The 19,360-nt window shown below is 49.0% G+C and overlaps 2 protein-coding genes across 2 annotated transcripts in view; one reads left to right on the forward strand and one right to left on the reverse strand.

Moving 5' to 3' along the window:
* Window positions 1-19,360, forward strand: part of SYN3 (synapsin III) — a 409,534-nt gene that overhangs the window by 136,047 nt on the left and 254,127 nt on the right. The window contains exons 5-6 of the mRNA XM_045553009.1: window positions 1,271-1,427; window positions 4,386-4,475. Coding sequence (XP_045408965.1) covers window positions 1,271-1,427; window positions 4,386-4,475 — 247 coding nt within the window. The remainder of the gene's footprint in view (window positions 1-1,270; window positions 1,428-4,385; window positions 4,476-19,360) is intronic.
* Window positions 6,272-19,360, reverse strand: part of TIMP3 (TIMP metallopeptidase inhibitor 3) — a 55,991-nt gene continuing 42,902 nt past the window's right edge. The window contains exons 3-5 of the mRNA XM_045553010.1: window positions 11,993-12,104; window positions 11,227-11,348; window positions 6,272-10,170 (exon numbers count right to left, since the gene is read on the reverse strand). Of these exons, the coding sequence (XP_045408966.1) occupies window positions 9,973-10,170; window positions 11,227-11,348; window positions 11,993-12,104 (432 nt within the window). The 3' untranslated portion in view covers window positions 6,272-9,972. The remainder of the gene's footprint in view (window positions 10,171-11,226; window positions 11,349-11,992; window positions 12,105-19,360) is intronic.

The raw sequence follows: 19,360 nt of genomic DNA on the forward strand, positions 1-19,360 counted from the left end.
GAGTGTGACTGGCCCCTGCCCTGGGCACACCGTGAACCATGCGTGTGGAGAGGAGGCTCCCATCCAAGTGGCCCCTCGAAATGTGTTACAACTTAGCCACGGAGACTTTCTATTTCCTCTGGCAGTGAGGAACGGCGTCCACGCCCGTCACCCTGCAGCACATGGTGGTGACACCCTTGCTCACGCGGGGTCAGGCCCTGGGTGTGCAGTGAGGCGCTGGCTAAGAATGGTTTCAGAAGTAGCTGCACATTCTTTTCTTCTGTCTTCAGTGGGGGGCAAATCCTTTCCCTTGGAGAGTTATTTTAATTGACATTAGAATTATTTTAGAGACACAGTTTATTTGAAGCTAAGTGTCTGGCCCTGGACGAGCCAAGCGGATCGATTGGATACCATTTTGAGCGTCAGCCTCATACCGACAGCGAGTCTGATTTTTTTTACGTGTCTTAGAAGTGAGGAATCCAAAAATAGGTAGATCCTGGGCAGGGTGCATGACATGATGTGTGAGTCCACCTGGGGCTGGGTGCTGCAGTAAAAAGCATGTGGACTTGGAGCTGGATGCCCTGAGTTCAAGTTGGCTCTCCTGCTCCCCAGCTGTGTGAGTTGGGGAACTTACTAACTTCTCTGAGCTGCGCTGTCCCCGTCTATAGATGGGGAAACAGTGTGCACCTTGCCCAGGTCTGTCTGTGAGATTTCATGGGGATCACACCTCCAGAGGGGCCAGCAAAGAGCCTGCCACAGACTTGGCCATCTCGTTTGTACTCTTGCTGCTTTCCCGAGGCTGCTGCTGGAAGGGAACGAGACACATTTGATCTGAAATCTGCGGGAAGGAGGCTGTGCTGCTTGGTGATTGACAGCCAGAGCCACGAGGCCACACAGACCTGGCTCTGCCACTTCCCTGCAGCGTGTCTTTTTGAGCAAGCGACTCAGTCTTCCGGAGCCTCAGAGGGCTCATCTGTAGCATGGGAGCTGATGGCACAGTGCCCACCTCCTGGGGCAGGTGTCCTCACGACAGGGAATGCACACATTCAGTTCAGCGCTGGTACCTGGTGAAATCTCAGTCCATCCACTGAGTTATTTGATACTTTCTTTTTCTGATTGCAAATAAAATAGATGTTCGATGTAGAAAGTTTAGAAAAGAGCCCAGAAAAACAAACAGAAGGAAATATATGTTGTTTTCAGTCCTTTTACTTGGGAGTGCAGTAGGTACCTGCCTGCGGGTCATTGCTGTGCCAGTGTGGTAATGACGCCCCGCTGACCCCTCTCTCAGCAGATCCTTCAAGCCAGACTTCATCCTGGTCCGCCAGCATGCCTACAGCATGGCCCTGGGCGAAGACTACCGGAGCCTGGTCATCGGCCTGCAGTACGGGGGGCTGCCCGCCGTCAACTCGCTCTACTCCGTCTACAACTTCTGCAGCAAGCCCTGGGTGGTAGGTGACGGGCCAGGCTGACCTGGAGGGCTCTGGGAGGCAGTGGGTGGCCTCCCAGCCCTGCAATGGGCCCCTTCCCCAGCATGGTGGTCTCTGTAGTGAAAAGAATCTTACTAATATGTAAGGAACTGAAGAAACCACTTGGATCCCAGGACTCTTGTTGGAATTGTTGCCTAAACAATATTATATAATTACATATTATGATACAGTAGCATTATAACAGTATTAGTCATAAGAATGTAGTATTGTTTTGATTAACATTCTATCATCTTATCATCATTGCCTGTTCACAGTAGACACCATTGACTGAGCACTTACTACGTATCAAAAAACTGTGCTACCTGGTGCTCATACTGTCACTGTCATGTGAAGTGGTTGTCATTCCCCCACTTTGCAGAGTGGGAAATGGCAGGGTCATTGTAGCCAGTGAGTGCTGAAGCCAGAATGTGAAGCCGTCTATCTTCAACACCCATCACTTGATTTCTCTTCTTTTACTCATTAGTTTCAGTCATTCATTTGATTCGTGTTTCATCCAGATGTTACCTGTAAGAGAGGTATTTTATTTTCCTAAAATACCACCTCTCCACTCCCTCAGACACTCTCAAGTCCCTTACCGGCCTTTAGTTTTTACCCCCAATACTTATCTCCACCTGGAAGGCTGTATTTATCCATTCATTTGTGCATTACCTGTCTCCCTGGCTAGAAGTAATTTGTTCATGCAACAGATATTTATTGAGCACTTGCTCTGTTCCAGGTACTGTTCTAAGTCCTACAACATAGCAGTGAGCACCAAATCAGACCAAAATCTCCACCCGGTGGATCTTACATTCTAGTGGGCATTCTAGTACAATGCATTAATAAATAAATGTACCAAATACGTAATATGGCCTATGATAAGTTCCCAGGGGCAAAACAAAGGAGGGAAGGAGGAATGATACCTGGAGGTTGTGGGGTATTAGCATGTGAAGCTTATAGACATTTGGTCTGTCTGGCGTTGCTGTCTGTATGATCACCTAGTGGCGTAGGGCAGTGCTTGGGAGTGTGAGCTCTGGAGCCAGACTCCCAGGTCCTGGCTCCTCTACTTATGAGCTGTGTAACCTTGGGCAACCCCCTCAACCTCTCTGAACTTAGCTTCCTTATTTGGAAAATGATGACAATAGCAGGGCCTTCCTGTTTGGGTTATGAGTTAACATGTATAAAGTGCTCATAATAGTGGCTGGCACCAAGTATACATTCAATGAATAGTGACAGTCATCATTGCTCCTAGCACCTAGAACAAGTCCCACGCAGAGTTGACACTCAGTATTTACTGAATGTCTACCTGTATTGATTTAATAGATATGGATAGTCTACCTCCATTATCATGGCCCTGGTCTCCTTCTCATTCTGCCCTAACTGAACGTTGTGGCCTAAGGCACCCAAAACTCAAGTGCCACTGTTAGGAAAGGGTCGTAAATAGTATTAGCCCAGAGCTAGGAGTAAGTGGTAGAACTGGGCCTCTCCAAAACCCATGTGCTTAATTGTGGATTTAAGCTCCCACTCTGGACTCCAATTTCCTTGTCTGTAAAATGAGGGACCCCCTCCACCCTCACATCATTTCCCGCATTTCTGAGGTCTACCAGACCCTCCAGGTTGACTTCCGGTTGCACTGTACATGCAGGCTACGCCCCAAGAGTTTGCAGACCCATCCTGGGCTGATGCAGGAAGTTCCTAAGTTACTGCGTTCTCTCTGCCCCGGCTCTTAGTGACCCCCCAGACAGGCATGAGACTTGGCCCTTTTCTAACCACTGGGCAGCCATAGTTAGCCACATGTTGCAGCTGATTCCAGCCTCTTGATTAGGACCTGACCTGCTCATTCCTGCTCGTATCCGCCAGCGGCTCTTCTTTGCCTTCTGGGCGAATTCTAGGCTCCTTGGCTGGCCCTTATGGTTCCTGGTGGTCTTGATGGATGACCTTCCAGCCTCCTCTTACTGTCCCTTGTACCTGGGGCCACAGCCATGGCAGCCACTAAGGGTCTCCAGAACACACGAGCCTCACTGCATACCTAGAGTGCAGCGAGACATCCTTCTTCCTCCTTTTATGTCATCTGCTCCAGGGAGTGTCCCTGATCCCCACTCTGTCCCCCTTCCAGGTCCCATGGCCCTCATGCTTCCCTCCAGCCTAAGATGAAGACATTCCTATCTCCACCATACGCCCTTTTCCCTCAAGGTTAGCTTGTTGCCCTGATAATGAAGCACAGTGATGGAACTCACCCTCTAGGGCAAACAAGGAAGGGCTGAAGCAGCACGAGCACAGTGGGAAGGGATGTGGCTTGAGCTGTTGAAGATGAGAAGTGTTATAACAGCAGAGACAATATTTATTAATAATAGCATCATTTAGCATTCACACATTCCTGTAGACAAAGGCACACTGTATCTTGCCAACAATTCTGTGAGGTAAGGTGTCCTGTTATGTCCAGCCTAGAAGTAAAGAAAACAAAGCTCAGAAACCTTATGTGACTTCCCAGGTTACATAGCTAGTAAGTGGTAGAGAGAGAACTTGAACCTAGGGAGGCTGGATCCAAAGTCTACACCATGAACTCCTTGCAGTGCTGCCTTTCTAGAAAGAAGACATTTCAGGCAAAGGTATGGCATGAACATCAGCAGGTCATGCTGTGGACAAGGACCTTGTGTGAAATGCTGAGGATGTAGTATGTGCTCATTAAATGCAGTTGAGCTGACCCCAGTATCCTGCCCACTTACTAGGTCTAGGGCAGGAATGGAGGGGAGGGGTTGATGCAGTTAGATAAGGGAGAGGCTGAACGTTCAGCCAAGGACTCTGGCCTTTATTTTATAGGCCGAGGACAGCTACCAGAGCTCAACTCCGAGCAGGCAGACACTTGAGGCTCAGGATCAAGTGACAGGTGTCACCATACTCAGTACGAATGGCTGATCAATGTTTTCTCCTCTTCTGTTTTAGTTCTCTCAACTCATTAAGATCTTCCATAACCTGGGCCCTGAGAAGTTCCCGCTTGTGGAGCAAACATTTTTTCCCAACCATAAGCCAATGGTGAGTGCCCTTCTTTACTCTGTTTTATGGTGTGGCATGAATACAGATGTCTGAGTCCCCAGGGCTCAGGCATCACTCCCTGACCACCTGGACTCTGAGGAAGAGCCCCAGTGTCCTGTGGGAATGCCTGGCTTTCCCAGGTGAAATTCAGGCAGTAGGACAAATGGCAAAGGTGGACAGCATTTTGAGGGACCTTGGGAACTTTCAACAAATCAGGGGACAACTTGAGCTGGCATGTCGGAGCCAGAGGTTGATTATAAAGGTAAAAGATGTTTTCAAGGCAGGGTGTTATTTCATTTGAGCCCTTTCTGGGACCTGGTTTCAACTTGTGTTTTAATAAAAAGCAGTAATATTTTGTTTGTGGTGATTGTTGAAGGGCAGTTTCCTTCCGTGTCCTCTTCGCTTTCTAACTTTTGAATACCCCTGCGGTTGTCTCTGGGAAGCAGGTGGGGCTTTGTTCGGAGTACATGGTAAAGCTTCTCATTTGGAGGATACCTGGTGGGGAGAGACTAATGTCTTTCTGAATGGGGCGGAGAATTCTCCACCTGCAGCTGGAAGAAGATGGGTGCAGGAGCTGTGGGCAGCTGGAAACAGTCCTGCTATGTGGCAGGTGATCTTGCTAAACTGGTCAAAGGAATGCGGGCTGTGGCCTTGTGCTTGGACTTGGAGAGGTTGGGAGTCTCAGGAAACAGAATAATTAGTAGGGTATCCTATAGTCCCAGCTGGGGACTGTGGCCTGTTTGGAGAATTCGAGCTCAGGCTGCTGAGCTGGACAACTTTGTTTGGAGACATTGACAGGTAGGACGACGGGTTCTAGCTGGGAGCAATCTGACCAAGCAGAGGTTTTCCACTGATTACCTTTCCCTTATATCTGATCCAGTGAGTGTCAGAGAATCCAGGATATGCTGATTGGAATAAGAAGGGCACCTGTGAAACCCATCACGTTCCAACAAAGTGTGACTACAGTGGAGAAAATTCAGGGTTTATCATCAAACCGGCCTGAGTATGAATTGCAATTCTGTCTGTGTACTAGTTCTTGGGCAATGACTTAATCTCTGTGAACCTTGGCTTCCTCAGCTAAAAACTGTGGATGACGGTGGAACAACCTTGTGAGATTGTTGAGATTTCACGTGATCATGAGTATAAAGCCCTGTGCCGGGCATGTGATAGACGCTCAAAGTTGAGTAGCTTTAAAATAGGGGCAAAAGCTATAACCTGAAACATTGTCAATGGCGGCATGCGAGCTGGGTGAGGAGTCTGTGGCCATTCCAGGCCACTGAGGGTGACAGGCCTTTCTGTGTGCTCTGGGGGGGGCCACCCACTGTTGTGGAACCTCATCAGTTCCTGGCATCCCCAACCAACATGAGCCACACTCAGAATTTCAAGCAGACAGTTGACATCAAGGCCTCCCCTCCCTACCTCCACCAGGTTGAGATTCTTAGGAAAAAAAACAAGGAAGGATGAGTCAGGGCCCCAGTCTGGGAGTACCTGCACCCCCACCCATGAGTGGTTGGATAGAGAATCCAGATCTTGTAGAACTCAGAAGAACCCTGGCAACAGAGTCCAGGATCAACGTCAAGGCTGGATTAGCAGCCAGGAGGAAATCTAGGCCACCTTTCCTGAAGTTTCTCCTGCCAAGGGAAAAGGACTGGGGTGGGGGTCCAGGCTGTAGAAGCAGGTAGGGGAGAGAGTGTGCACAGGCCTGGAATTGGGGCGGCAGGACAGACATCAAGGCCCTCTGGCGTCTATATAACCCCCAGTGACCGTCAGGACACAGTAAGGCAAGAGCCAGCAGATGCGTGATAGAAATAAAACCACTTTACTGTTTAGAATAAAGGACACACTATAAAAAGTGAACATTATGCAATATTACAAGACAATATACATTCACGGAATATAAAATTCATAAATAACATGGAGGAAAACTGTAAACAGTGCTACAAAATTTAGCAACAAATACATTCCTTCTAGACAAGGTTTTCTCTGGTTGGTTTCTCTCCATCACTTCTGGGTTTCAGGACAGCAGACTGGCTACAGGGAAAGTTGGGGGCACACGAGAATCTAAGATGCCCCCAGCCCCAAACCATAAGCCATTCTCTAAGTTCTTCCTTTCCTCTCACCTCCAAAGAGCCAATTTGGAAGTTGTTGATATGATATCCACCTGCCTTACGCTCCCCCATTTTGTTTTGCTTTTGCCATTAGATTTTTATAATATTTCTCTCTGATAAAAATACTCTAGTGATATTTTTACTTTAGGCAGCCAGGAGCCAAACACTTGGGTACCACCTTGGGATAATCCACACTGTTGCTCATCATGCACGAGATGAGGGGAAAGGCCAGGGCAGAGAAGGGCAGTATCTCCTGGGGCCCCAGTGGTTCCTAGACAGACCTATTCCAGTAAGTCATTTGTTTCTTCAATTGCCCAAGCATCATGGTGTGAAAAATGGTGTCTGTGGCTGTAGCTCAACCACCAGGAGGCAGGTCTGGGACGGGGGGAGGGTCTCCTAGTCTTAACTCCCCTGGCCAGGTTGGAGCGCTGGCCTGAGAGGCGAGAGCCTGGGTGTGGGCCTTCCTTGATTGGGAGGCAGAAGCAATGCCCAAAGGTGGCAAAGAGAACTTGGAATCACAGCTCCCACGGACTTGAGTTTGTTGGAGAAATCATGGGTTCCCAGTTGGGTGGTCAAAGGGTCTTGGGGGGAAAGGGAATGAGAGTGAGTAGCAGACTACCCAGGGCCAGTAGATACGGAGCAAGGATGTGAATAGACTTTCCATTTTTTCCCATCTCCTTTCTTCCTACGCCTCAAACCACGGGGATCGCAACAGGGAGGAGGCTGGGGGAGCCTCAGTGACTAGATCCTTCTGGTTCTCCTGGTCACCAGTCTAGCCGCCTGCCCCGCAGAAGTATTTTACTCTCCATTCCACTGTAGAATTTGATTCAGGAAAATGGCGGCATGTGGGTTTCTGTTTTTCTTTTTCTCTTAAACACAATGTACACATATTACAGCCTACACATGACACAAGATTTAGCAAAATAAAACGTTCACGATATGATTGAAATACGGAAGTGTCTCAGCTACATAAATGACTTTAAATTATACAGTAAGTGAACAGGTGAAATAAACAAAGCTATAGCTTATAGAAAGCTCAAAAACCGCCCTCTGACCACATCGCTTTGCAAAAGACCCTCCTTTGCCCAGGACCTGCTCACCAAGGCCTAACAAATGGGGCTGTGGTTCCGACTTAGCTACTGTGCAGGGAAACTTCAGGTGCCTTGTGCTCAGGCTTCACCCCAAGTCCCTCTTTATGTGAGTGGGGGTGACCACGCACCAGGGACGGAGAACAGCCAGATGCCTCACAGAGGAGATGCCGGCGTCCACTTGCGGGAGGGCACTTGCACGGGCTGGGCAGGGACTCCACCTTGCGAGACTTTGAGGTTGGAATAAAGACAATCCCAAAACACCAAGTCTGGGCTCATCCCCTTAAAACCACTGGCCTGCTGGCCTCAGCTCCCTCTGCTCCCATCTCCCGCTCTGCCAAATGGCATGACCACAAGGGGACAGGCACAAGGGGACGCAGTCGATCCTAAGCCTGACGCCTGCGCTGCCTTCCTGCTCTGGGGTTCTGCCAAACACCGTGCCTGGGCATTTGTGTGCGCGCAAGACGCTACAATGTGTTGGCTACGTCTCTTTTTTCTCTTCTCCTGTTTCAATTGGCAGCTCTGTGTCCTAAAGTGGAATGAGCTGGAGATATGAATGCTAACAGAGGATGAAAACCCCCGTAATCTGAAAAAAGAGACAGAGAGCAGTCATGTTAAATGACCCCATCCGACCATCTCCAGCTCTGTAAAATATACATTATCGCCCACTCTTGGCACCTCACTTTTGACACTAAAACTTAAAATAATTTCATTTAATAAGAGAGTTTATATTATAGTTTTATTTCATAAAACACAACAAAAACCTTATAGCTGATTGCAGAGTCAGGCTTCCCTAGTGGCCGACTATTTCAGTTCCATGAGGTGAGGACCTCAGGAGGCGGCATTTGCCCACCAGTGAGCTGGGGAACGGGGAACAAGCTGTCTCCAAACCCAGGAGCGGTGGCCATCTAGCCACGGCAGGGCACTCTGCAGCTGTCCCCTCTGTACCCAGACCCGCAACCCAAACCGACTCTCATCTGCTATCTGAGCCAAGCCAGCCAGTAAGGCAGTTAAATGAAGGCCCCAAACAGGAAGCAGGAGAAGAGGACAGGGACGGAGGTCAGGTGACCCCACTTATGGGGAAGACAGGGTGCCAAGGGTGTTCAGAATTTCAAATTTTAATTACAATGAAAAAAAAAAAGTCAACTTGGAATGTCATGATGTTCTTCAAACAAGCAACGACAACAAAATAGAAGAGATTAAACTATTGGCGTATTTAACAGCATTGAACAGAATTCTGTGTCCTATAAAAAAACAAAATTAGCTTATGTCCCCGTGTGGGTATATGCAGATGTGTATACAAACACATCCCCCTAGGTGAGCTAAACACTACTTTGGAAAGAGTATTCTCTACCCAAATCTACTTGGCTATATCTGTGGATAGTGTATGGTGCGTGTACTTCTCCCATTTACATAAAGGCAAGCTCCCGGCCACATCTACCAAAGAGGTTTCCAGGAGGAAATCTTGTGGGAGGCGGGGAGAGGAAAGACATTCATCTCAGTCTTTCACCTGAGCTTTTGTACAAGGGAGGCAGATTGCCTCCTGACCTCAGGCAGGTGTTTCAGTCTTCACCAACTAAGAAAGCTCTGTTAGCAAGGCCTGGGCTGCTTGCTCCAGACCCAGAAATACCTGGTCAACCCAAGCATCACCGGGCTGGGGAAACTGTGTGCTTGCTGTGTCATCTCCGACCCCCTCTGGCGGTTCCTTCCTTCCCTCCCTCACTCTGACATGCAGACACAGATAGACACAGCCTGCTTGGGACGTGCAGTAGCAGCTCCCCGGTGCACAAGATCTTTCCTTCACACACCTCGAGTCTGTCTGCGTGCTGCCCCTGACTGATCCTGAAACAGCTGGCCTCTCAGCAGCTTCCTTGTCTGGGTCCTTTAAGTACTGGGATGGAGGAGAAGGGCAGAGGGGAGAGGGGGGTGAGGAAGAAGAAAGAGGGGTAGGTATTACAATGCCCGAAGGGGGTAGTTTTTCGCTTTTTGTTTTCCTAAAAAAATAGAGATTATATTATCACGAAGAAGAAGGAGTATGCATACCTCGTTCTTTCTGGCTTGGCACCAGAAATTCCCAGGTGGAAATGGGTGATGTCAAAACCAAAAAGAATGGGTAGGGTGGGGCCAGGAGGATAGTTCCAAATAAACCCCATATGACAGCATAGACTTTTCTTTAAGTGTTCGAAGTGCTAAATTTGCAAGAAAACAGGCACTAATTTCATTGTCATCATCTGGGAAGAGTTAGTGTCCGAGGGAAGCTCAGCGGGAAGGGAGGGAAGTGAGGTGGGCAGGGTCTGGCACTCAGGGGTCTGTGGCGTTGATGATGCTTTTGTCCGGGGGGGCCCATCCTCGGTACCAGCTGCAGTAGCCGCCCTTCTGCCGGATGCAAGCGTAGTGTTTGGACTGGTAGCCAGGGTAGCCGAAGTTGGAGAGCATGTCGGTCCAGAGACACTCATTCTTGGAGGTGACAAAGCAAGGCAGGTAGTAGCAGGACTTGATCTGCAATTAGATAACAGCCAGGGGTCGGTGAGTTCTGCCAGGGTGTGCCTGAATCTGCCTGAGGGGGATTCAGCCTCTGGGACCACTGCAGGGGGAGCCCTTTCAGCCTCTTAGTGATGATAATACACATGACACTAGCTAACATTCACTGGGCACCTTCTGTGTACCAGACATTCTGCCAAGTGCTTCTGTGTCATTCCCATATATTCTCATAACGGTTTTATCTCCTTTTTACAGTTAAAGAAATAGAGGCTTAGAGAGGTTAAGTAACTTACTCCAGATCACAGAGCCAGTAGGTAGCAGAATTAGACATTTGAGAGGGCTTGTCCTGCCCAAATGGTAACTGGCAAGGATGGGAGATCTCAGCTGTTTTAGGGAACTGAGGAATTAGAAAGATGAAAGCATAAACTTTGGAGTCCCACTGCTCTAGGTTGGAAACCAGACTCAGCAAGCTATGCAACCTCGGGCTAGGTACTTAAACTCTCTGAGCCTCTCCTCATTTGTAAAATGGGAGTAGTAATAATTAAAGCCACATAGGGTGGTTCTGAAGATTAAGTAAGAGAATGGCCCAACTCCCACCCACAGCAGGAAGGCTGTGCCTTGGCCCTATACTTGTAAAGGGATTGGGCCTGGTTGAAGAGAGACCTCCCGCAGCATCTGGTATCAGCAGTCCTGCACCAGCTTGCCCACCTGGGCTGGGGGCTGCCAACAAGTCAGCCGCCAGGGTGAGCCCACTTGGGGAACCACTTGGCCGAACCTGCCAGTGTACGGATCCTGTACCTGCTACAGCCTTGAATTGCGGGGAGGGGCCAGGGACACTGAAGAACCCTTGTGGCCCAGCAGCAGCCACGCGGGCACTGTGGAGGCAGCAGATTACAGCAGAAGGGCATTCTTCCCCTGCCTTCTTCACTGCCCAGCCTGGGGACAACCTTTCTTAGCACCTCTGCTCAGATGTGCCCATCTGCTTGCACGTGCCCCTCCGTCCTGGCCCAACACATGTGGGCTTACACCCAATACAGCAGGAACCCCCCCTCCTCCCCCAACCCCAGGGCTTACCTTGCAGTTACAGCCCAGGTGATACCGATAGTTCAGGCCCTTGCGCTGGGAGAGGGTGAGCTGGTCCCACCGCTCCACGAAGTTGCACAGCCCCGTGTACATCTTGCCGTCATAGACGCGGCCTGGAGGAGGCAAGACCCCGAGAAGGAGAGAGTTATTCTGTCCAGAGCACAGCCAGGAGGGAAAGAATTCGCACCTGCCGCACTCCCACTTAGGCCTTGCAGACCCAGCACCTTTTAAGACAGACTGTAGCCCCATTTTCCAGATGAGAATAATGAAGCTAGCTTACGCGATTAGTCGAAGGTCCCAAAGCCATTAAGTCCTGGAGCTAGCACTAGAGACCAGCTCTTTGCTCCCCGCATAATGGTTTTTGGTTTTGCTTTTTCCTTTACCCCACTGAATACATAGGTGGATAACTTTCAAAGACAGACCTAGTAGGTTGACCACAAGGTAGAAGGAATAGACAATCCCTTTTCATTTATAGTAAAGCTGAGAAACTACAAAATTAGGAGATTTCCTCCACAGAGGCAGTAGTGGAGCTAAGATGAAAACCCAGCCCGAGTGTAGGAGCCTCAAGCTCTTAGCCCTAGGCAAGCTAAACGGATTCAACCTTAAAGACTCCGTACAATTTAAAGGGACACTTGGCAAGTGTCCTCAGGACACTGCTAAGTCAACTAGTCCTTATCTGTTCTGCTAAAGTGAAGAAACAGTGGACACATTTGGCCAGTGGCCAAGCCCTGGCCTGGATGCTAGGGTTGGCCTTTACCTGTCAGCAGGTACTGGTACTTGTTGACCTCCAGCTTAAGGCCACAGAGACTCTCGGAAGCTTCCGTGTGGATGTACTGCACGTGGGGCATCTTGGTGAAGCCTCGGTACATCTGTGGGCAAAAGGAACATTGTGACTTCTTCCTTTCCACTTTGGACACCCATAGAATCCAGCAATCCTACTACCAGGTGTGCATCCAAAAGAAAGGAAACCAATATATTGAAGAGATATCTGCACTCCCATGTTTATCGCAGCACTATTCACAATAGACAAAATGTGGAATCAACCCAAGTACCTATCAGTAGATGCGTGGATAAACAAAATGTGTATGTACACAATGGAATATGATGATTCAGCCATAAAAATAATGAAATGTTGTCATGTGCAGCAACGTGGATGGAACTGGAGGTCATTATGTTAAGTGAAATTAGCCAGGTACAGAAGACAAGCGCCGCATGGTGTCACTCGTATGTGGGAGCTAAGAAAGTGGATCTCATGCAGCTAAAGGAGTCTGGTGGTTACTAGAAGCTGGGAAGCATGGTGGGGCGGAGAAGAGAGGCTGATTAGTGGGTACAAAAATACAGGTAGATGGAAGACCTAGTGTTCAGTAAACCAGTAGAGTGAATATAGTGAATAATTATTGTATCTTTCAAAACAACTTGTAAAGAATAATTCAAATGCTTCCAACATAAAGAAAAGATAAAAGTTTAAGGTTATGGATATCCCAAATACCCTGATTTGATTATTACACATTATATGAAAATGTCAAAATATCACATGTATCCCAAAAACATGTTCATATATTATGTATCAATCAAATAAAATAAAAGGAACACATGAGAAGAGGCCCACATCTAGAAAGCACACTGCCATTTGGTCTGAAGGAATCTGGTTTGGTTCCCCTACTCGGCCATCGAGTGGCTGGTCACTGACCTACCCACCCCAGGGCGCCCTTGACCCCAGCTGAGGCCACCTGTCCTTTGTCCAGCCAGGTGGGTGCCTTCCCAGAGAAACACTCCTGTCCAGCCGGCTGCACCCTGCCATTCCAGCTTCCCTCAGCACTCCTCCGGCTCACACTTCTCACATCCCAACATCTCTTCAAAAATCCAAAGAGGTTGTTGTGACAAGGGTCCTCCCACTTTGTCAACCTCAGGCCCTGAGCTCCACAAGGACAGCCAGCCAGCATGCTCATGACATCTCTGTGACACTTTCCAGCGTACAAAAACATTCTCACTCATGTCCCCCTCACAGTATCCTTACAAGACCCTAGGAGGTAGATATTGGTAACCCCTTTTCTGGAAATTCTGCTTGGCTGTTGAAAGCCAACCTCGGGCTCGGCATTCTCCATGTTTTATTCTCCTGAACATCCACTGAAGGCACCAGGGTCCTTTGTCCCAGATGAAGCATATAAACACATCTACAAAATTCCAAGATTTTTAACTTAATATTTTACAATTATTAGGTGGAACCATATGAAATTGATGATATGGGTTATTTTATCTACAACATAATCTAATATAGTGGTTCATAACTGGAGGTAATTTTGCGCCCCTAGGAAGCATTTGGAATATTTGGCAATGTCTGGAAACATTTTTGGTTGTCGCAACAGTGAGTAGAGGGTAAGGATATTGCTAAACATCCTACAATACATAAGATAGCCCCCAAAACAATGAATTGTCTGGCCCCAAATGTCAATAGTACCGAGGTTGAGAAACCCAGCTCTAATATTAACCCGTTAATCCCATGACAGCCCTAAGAGGCAGGAACTATTACACATATTTTGTAGATGAGGAGCCTGAGCACAAGCAGGTTAAGTGGCTTGTCTAAGGCCACACAGCTGGAACATGGCAGAGCAAGGATTCTAAGCAGCGGAATCTGCCTTCAGAGCCCGTGTTCCTAACCCTTATCCCAGGACAGCTCCCACTGCAGCCTCAGGAGCGTATGAGCAAGGGCCTGTGATGCAGGCAGATGCCACTTCTGTCTCTGGCTACTATGCCACACCTATCAGCAGGTGCTGGGAGTCACTGGTGTGAACGTGCCAGAGGCTGCATTCACTTTGCAATTCTAGGTCACGTCCACAAGCATCACACAGGCCCAGATCTGCCAGGCCAACGCTGTTCACTGTGGGATCTGGGAAGAGTAGGACGGGGCGTCGAGGTGTTGCCCAATCCCATTATCATCCAGTTCTCAGAGTACATAGGGCCTGGACCACTGGTGCTCTCTGGGCCTGTCCCAGGGGTTTACAATAGGACAATGTCTCTACTTTCGTTCCTGGCATGCATTGTTAATTTACTTATGGTAATTTTTTTTTTTTTTTTTTCAGACAGAGTCTCACTCTGTCACCCTGGGTAGAGTACAATGGTATTGTCGTAGCTCACTGCAACCTCAAACTCCTGGGCTCAAGCAATCCTCCTGGCTTAGCCTCCTGAGTAGTTGGGACAACAGGTGTGTGCCACCATGCCCAGCTAATTTTTCTGTTTTTAGTAGAGACAGGGTCTTGCTGATGCTAAGGCTGGTCTCAAAATCCTGAGCTCAAGCAATCCTCCCACCTCGGCCTCCCAGAGTGCTGGGATTACAGGCCTGAGCCACCGCGCCCGGCCTACTTATGGTAATTAATACAAAGCCAGACATCACTTTGTCAGTGTCTCATCTAAATGCCTCCCATTCGGGCTGTGAGCTGGGTTTTTCTCCTTATCTTTTTTTAAGTGGCAACTAGTTGGTGGGCGTAGGTGGTCCACAAGGACCTTTACATCGTAAAGCAGTATTTGGGCCTACAGAGTTTGTGGGCCTCTGCCTTGTTTGAGGGGCACACTGTTCTGATTGACTCAGAGGGTCTCCCCTCCTGAACCCCTCGTCTCCCCAGGGCTTGCCAGCAGAGCAAGGACATGTAGCCAAGTGCCTCAAGAAGTGCCGTCCACACTCGGTGTTCAGTTATGCCACAGGGGAGTTGGGGCATGTCAGGTCATGGCGATGACTCCCTCAGTGATGAAGTGCCTTTCTGGTTTTAATGGGAACATGTTTAAGAGTGCCACTGTAGGCATGCCATCGAGCGTGGCCTTCGAAGAACATCCCGTGCGCGCGCTTCTGTGCCGAGTGACTTATTTTTGTGTGGGCGATCCTTGAGGTTTTGGCAAATACTTCAACTAAGCGCTCACTCTTCAGTCTTTTGGTCCCAGTCCATTGGAACCTCAGTTCCTTCTGCGTCAGTCTTTCCCCTTGACACCCCCCTGTTTTATGGGTGAAAATCAAGCTCCTGTTTAGAGTCCAGCAGTCCCTTGAGCTGCTCTGTAAGAACTCGTTGAAATCAGTTTGGCATCATTGCTACCTTTAAGTTTGCAGGAATTGTGTTAAACATTGCTCCTAGCACTTGCACACAGACTCGAAATTTTGATACATTATAGATGACTGGGTCTGATAAACACAGTGCTGCATTTTGGGGTCAGTTCTGAAAAGAGCAATATGGTAAAGGTAGATTTTACTCATTTAGTTGTCTTTTCTTTATAATAATCCTACCTTGATCTACATACCGATCCTAAAAGTATCATTATATCTGTAATCATAGAGATCTAGAATTGGTCTGACACATTTAGGAGGGTTATACGAGGTCTATAATGTCCTGAAATCAGAAAATCAGAGAATCTCAGAGTTGGAAAAGATGTTAGAGGTGATCAAGAGGTAAACTAATCCTCTTGGAAGAGTAGTAGTAAATCCAGGTTCTGGAGACCAACGCCCAGAGTTTGAATCTTGCTTTTGCCACTTATTAGTCACTGAGGCCACTTTGGGCCTCACTTTCTTCATCTGTGAAATGGGGAAAAGTTACTTCATAAGGGGTTTTTGGGAATTCAATGACTGAGAATAGTACTTGGCACATAGCATTCAGGAAAGGTTAGCTTAAAACCAGTTACACTAAAATTCATGAGCAGAGGAGGAAAGGGTTTGGTTCCCTTCTTCCTAACCATCTTTGCCTATTCTCATCTCTTAGAAAAAGTAGTTAAAGCTGGTTGGGAACGTCAGACATAAGCTATTCTTTTCCGGCTAGATTCTACATGCCTCTAGGCCCTCTTCTTGGTAGTCATCTACACAAAGTTCCAAGAAGTTAGCTTCCCGTGGGGCGAAGGGACAAATAATGTAAGAAAAAAGTTTCCAAGTCTGGGAGCATTGGTATATTTCTAAAGAAATGTCTGGTCTTCGCTCTACATTGACAACATGAAGTGCCACCTTTATGTCAAATATTTCTTGCATGCTTACCAAAGATCACCATTGTTCTGGGTGCTGGTTTGCATCCTGGACTCATTTAAACTCACAGCTTATTTATAGACCAAGCTACTGAGGTCTGCAGACACTAGGTACCTGACTGAGAAACCAAGTGCATATTCTTTCTCTTACAGAGCTAGGGAGGTGGGGCATGTGAACATGGAGTCAGACTCTGCAGAGGGCTAGATGAATCCCGAACCATGAAGAGTCACAGGCGTTGGGAAGAGGAGCATGGTTCCCTTGGGCTGGGGGGTCAAGGGGGATTCTAGCTGGAGCTTCACAGGCAAGACTCTGCCACTGCTCATGTGATTGGACAAACCACTGCAGGAGGAAGTCCCCGGAGGCCAAGCATTCCAACAGCCTGGCAGATCTGTCCTGCCTACAGTCAGGACATGCAAAGCACATGACCAAGGGGTCACCCCATGGGACCCTCCCAGCTGGGACATAATGTCCCCTATGTGCTGTCCCTTGTAGCCAGCCTGAGAGCATGTCCCCACTGCACAAACAGCAGCTCCTGGCACAGTGGACCACTTTCTCATGGTCCTGATGGGAGATAAGGTCCCCACAGATTAAAGTGGACAGTTCTGGAAATTTCCACCTTTGCACCACAGCCTAGGGCCTCAGCTCCAGATAATCTCCAAGTTTGGGTTTGCGATGAGCTCCCTCAACATTCCAACACCCTTGCCCCCTCACACACACACACCATGGGTCTCTGCATACTCAAGGTGTGCCTGGGAGATGGATCGGAGGCTCTGGAGTCAGCAGATGGGAGAAGGTCTGCCCGCCTGTCATCAGTGAGAGAAGAGAGAGGCCAGACAGGGTGGCTCGGATTCTTGGGTTCCCCAAGTTCCTTTAGTCCTGCTCTCAGGGAGCCCGTGCTCACCCCATCTGACTCCGGGGTAGACTCTCTAATCTGCTAGAACAAAGCCTCCCAGGGACCAGTGCCAAAACTCACGCAGGCTTGCCTCTCTGGCCTCTCCCCCTTCCTCCCTACAAAGATTTTTCTGATACACCCTTTGCAGGATGTTGCAAGTCAAGAGCTATGCTGCTGTGGGATGACAACCCAACAAAGCTCTTTTTGTTCCCTGGGGGAACTAGATACAGATGGGGTGAGGGCAGCCCCCAAAGGAGGTGCTCCACTGCTCTGTTATCGCCTTGTAGGCAAAGGCTCTAGACTTTGGCACGGGCTTGCCACTTTCTAGCCATATGATCTTCACTGCTGTGTAACCTTCCAAATCTTGGTTGCCCTGGCTGTCAAATAGAGGAAGGTGGATCTATTCTGCAGGGTTAGCGTAAGGACTGATATATGCGCAGGCTTAGCAGAATGCCCGGTGCACAGCAAATGCTCAGGAAATGTTACTCGTACGTATGGAGTCTTATCATAACGAGAACAGCAGTATCTTTGTATCCATAGCTCACAGCACAGTGCTAAGCACAGAAAGCGGGGGAGGGCTGGGAGGACAGATGGACGGACTCCTGCTTCTACTTTCGGGCCAGCATGTGGGAGTGAGCAGTGCCCTTTCTGGATAGAAGGGCACTGTCCAGTTCTATGGGTCATAACACTGGGCTGGTAGGAGGGTCAGAGTGAATAAAAGGCATTAGATAGTGGTTGATGATTAAAGGAAGATGGCAGGGAGATTTGGGGAGTAAAGAACACAGGAGTGGGAAGGAATCCCGATGACTCAGCTTGAGGAACAGATCAGCCCTTAATTAAATGCATGACTCTGGGAAAGTCATTTCCCCTTTGAGCCTTTGTCAGAAGTAAAACCAAGGATTTTCCACCTAATGCCCAGCACCGTGACCCTCGGGGAAGGATGGTGAGTGGGAAGCCTGAGCCCTCCAGCCAGGGGTGGGATGGGGTGTGGGAGTGCAGGCTCCGATGCTGAGGGGTGAGCAAATGCTTTTTGGTCTCTAAACAGCCACAGCCTGTGGCTGGTCTGACACCAGCAAGGGGGCAATGGGACTCTGCCCACAGGAAGGGCCTCTGGCCACCCTGGTCCCCAGGCCCCAATGGCAGGAGGGGAGCTGAGCAAGGTTAGGAACTGCCACCTCTCAGCTCTTTCCCTCGCAGCTCTCTGCTCGCCACAGTGTCTCCTAATGAGGACTGCTCCGGAGCAGGCGGCTGAATGTGTTTTCTGAACTTCTGCTTTGGTCTAATATGCTTTGGCATTCCCTCGCTGACTGCCAGAGGTTGCAAAGTGGGATTTTGGGATTGTTGTTGCTCTTGCTGGCCCCTCTCTGCCCATTCTTCTCTCCCCAGGGCTGTCTGAAGACATAAGCTGGTCTCATGACTAAGCTTAGGCAGCCAAGGGCAACTGGCCAGGGCTGACTCTGGACATTACATAACCAGAAGGCTGTGGATGTTTCCAAAATTGAATCCAAAGCAACAGGTTTCGCAAAATGAGTCCATCTAGCCTCAGGCCTTAGGACACAGGAATAATGAAGCCTGGCGGTCAGCCTCGGGGATGGTCAGGTACCACTCGTGGGCTGTGTCACTCTGCTACTCAGTTTTACCTGGATATTAGGGCTTGTCTCCTCTGGGGAGTTTTCAGGCCATGGGGTCTTGCCCTCATCGCCCCATTAGATGGATAAGTAGTCACCACGTCCCTGTTCCATGCTAGATCCCACCCTAATTGCTGGGGATGCAAACGTGAGCAAAAGGCTGGATGGTTCTCTTGGACCTTAGCACATCTCATATCGAACTTCTGATGAGTCACACCTATATCTTTTCTCCCCCTACCTGACTATAGTTCCTGAGGGAGAAACCCTCTCTCCTTCATAGCCATCCCAGCTCCTGGCACAGAGCTCTGCACATGGGGAGGCCTTACAAAGGCAGGGTGAGGGACCAGTTGCTGAGTTATTCAAGGTGAAGCCCAATCCTCTCTGCTGGGCTAACAGAAGTACAGCCTTCCAGCACCCACCACCAGCTCCTGCATGCAAGAAACACTGCCAGTGTCCCAGGGCACTCTGAATGGCGGGGCTGGAGGGGCTGTTAGGGGCAGCAAGCCCAAGCCTGCACCGTTAACAGATGGCAACTCTGAGGCTCAGGAAAAGGGCTGCAGCCAAGGTTAATGGGCCATTTAGGAATGAAGCTGAGATGAGGGTGTGGGTTCT

The sequence above is a fragment of the Lemur catta genome, chromosome 6, assembly GCF_020740605.2.
Source record: "Lemur catta isolate mLemCat1 chromosome 6, mLemCat1.pri, whole genome shotgun sequence".
Taxonomy (NCBI): Eukaryota; Metazoa; Chordata; class Mammalia; order Primates; family Lemuridae; genus Lemur; species Lemur catta.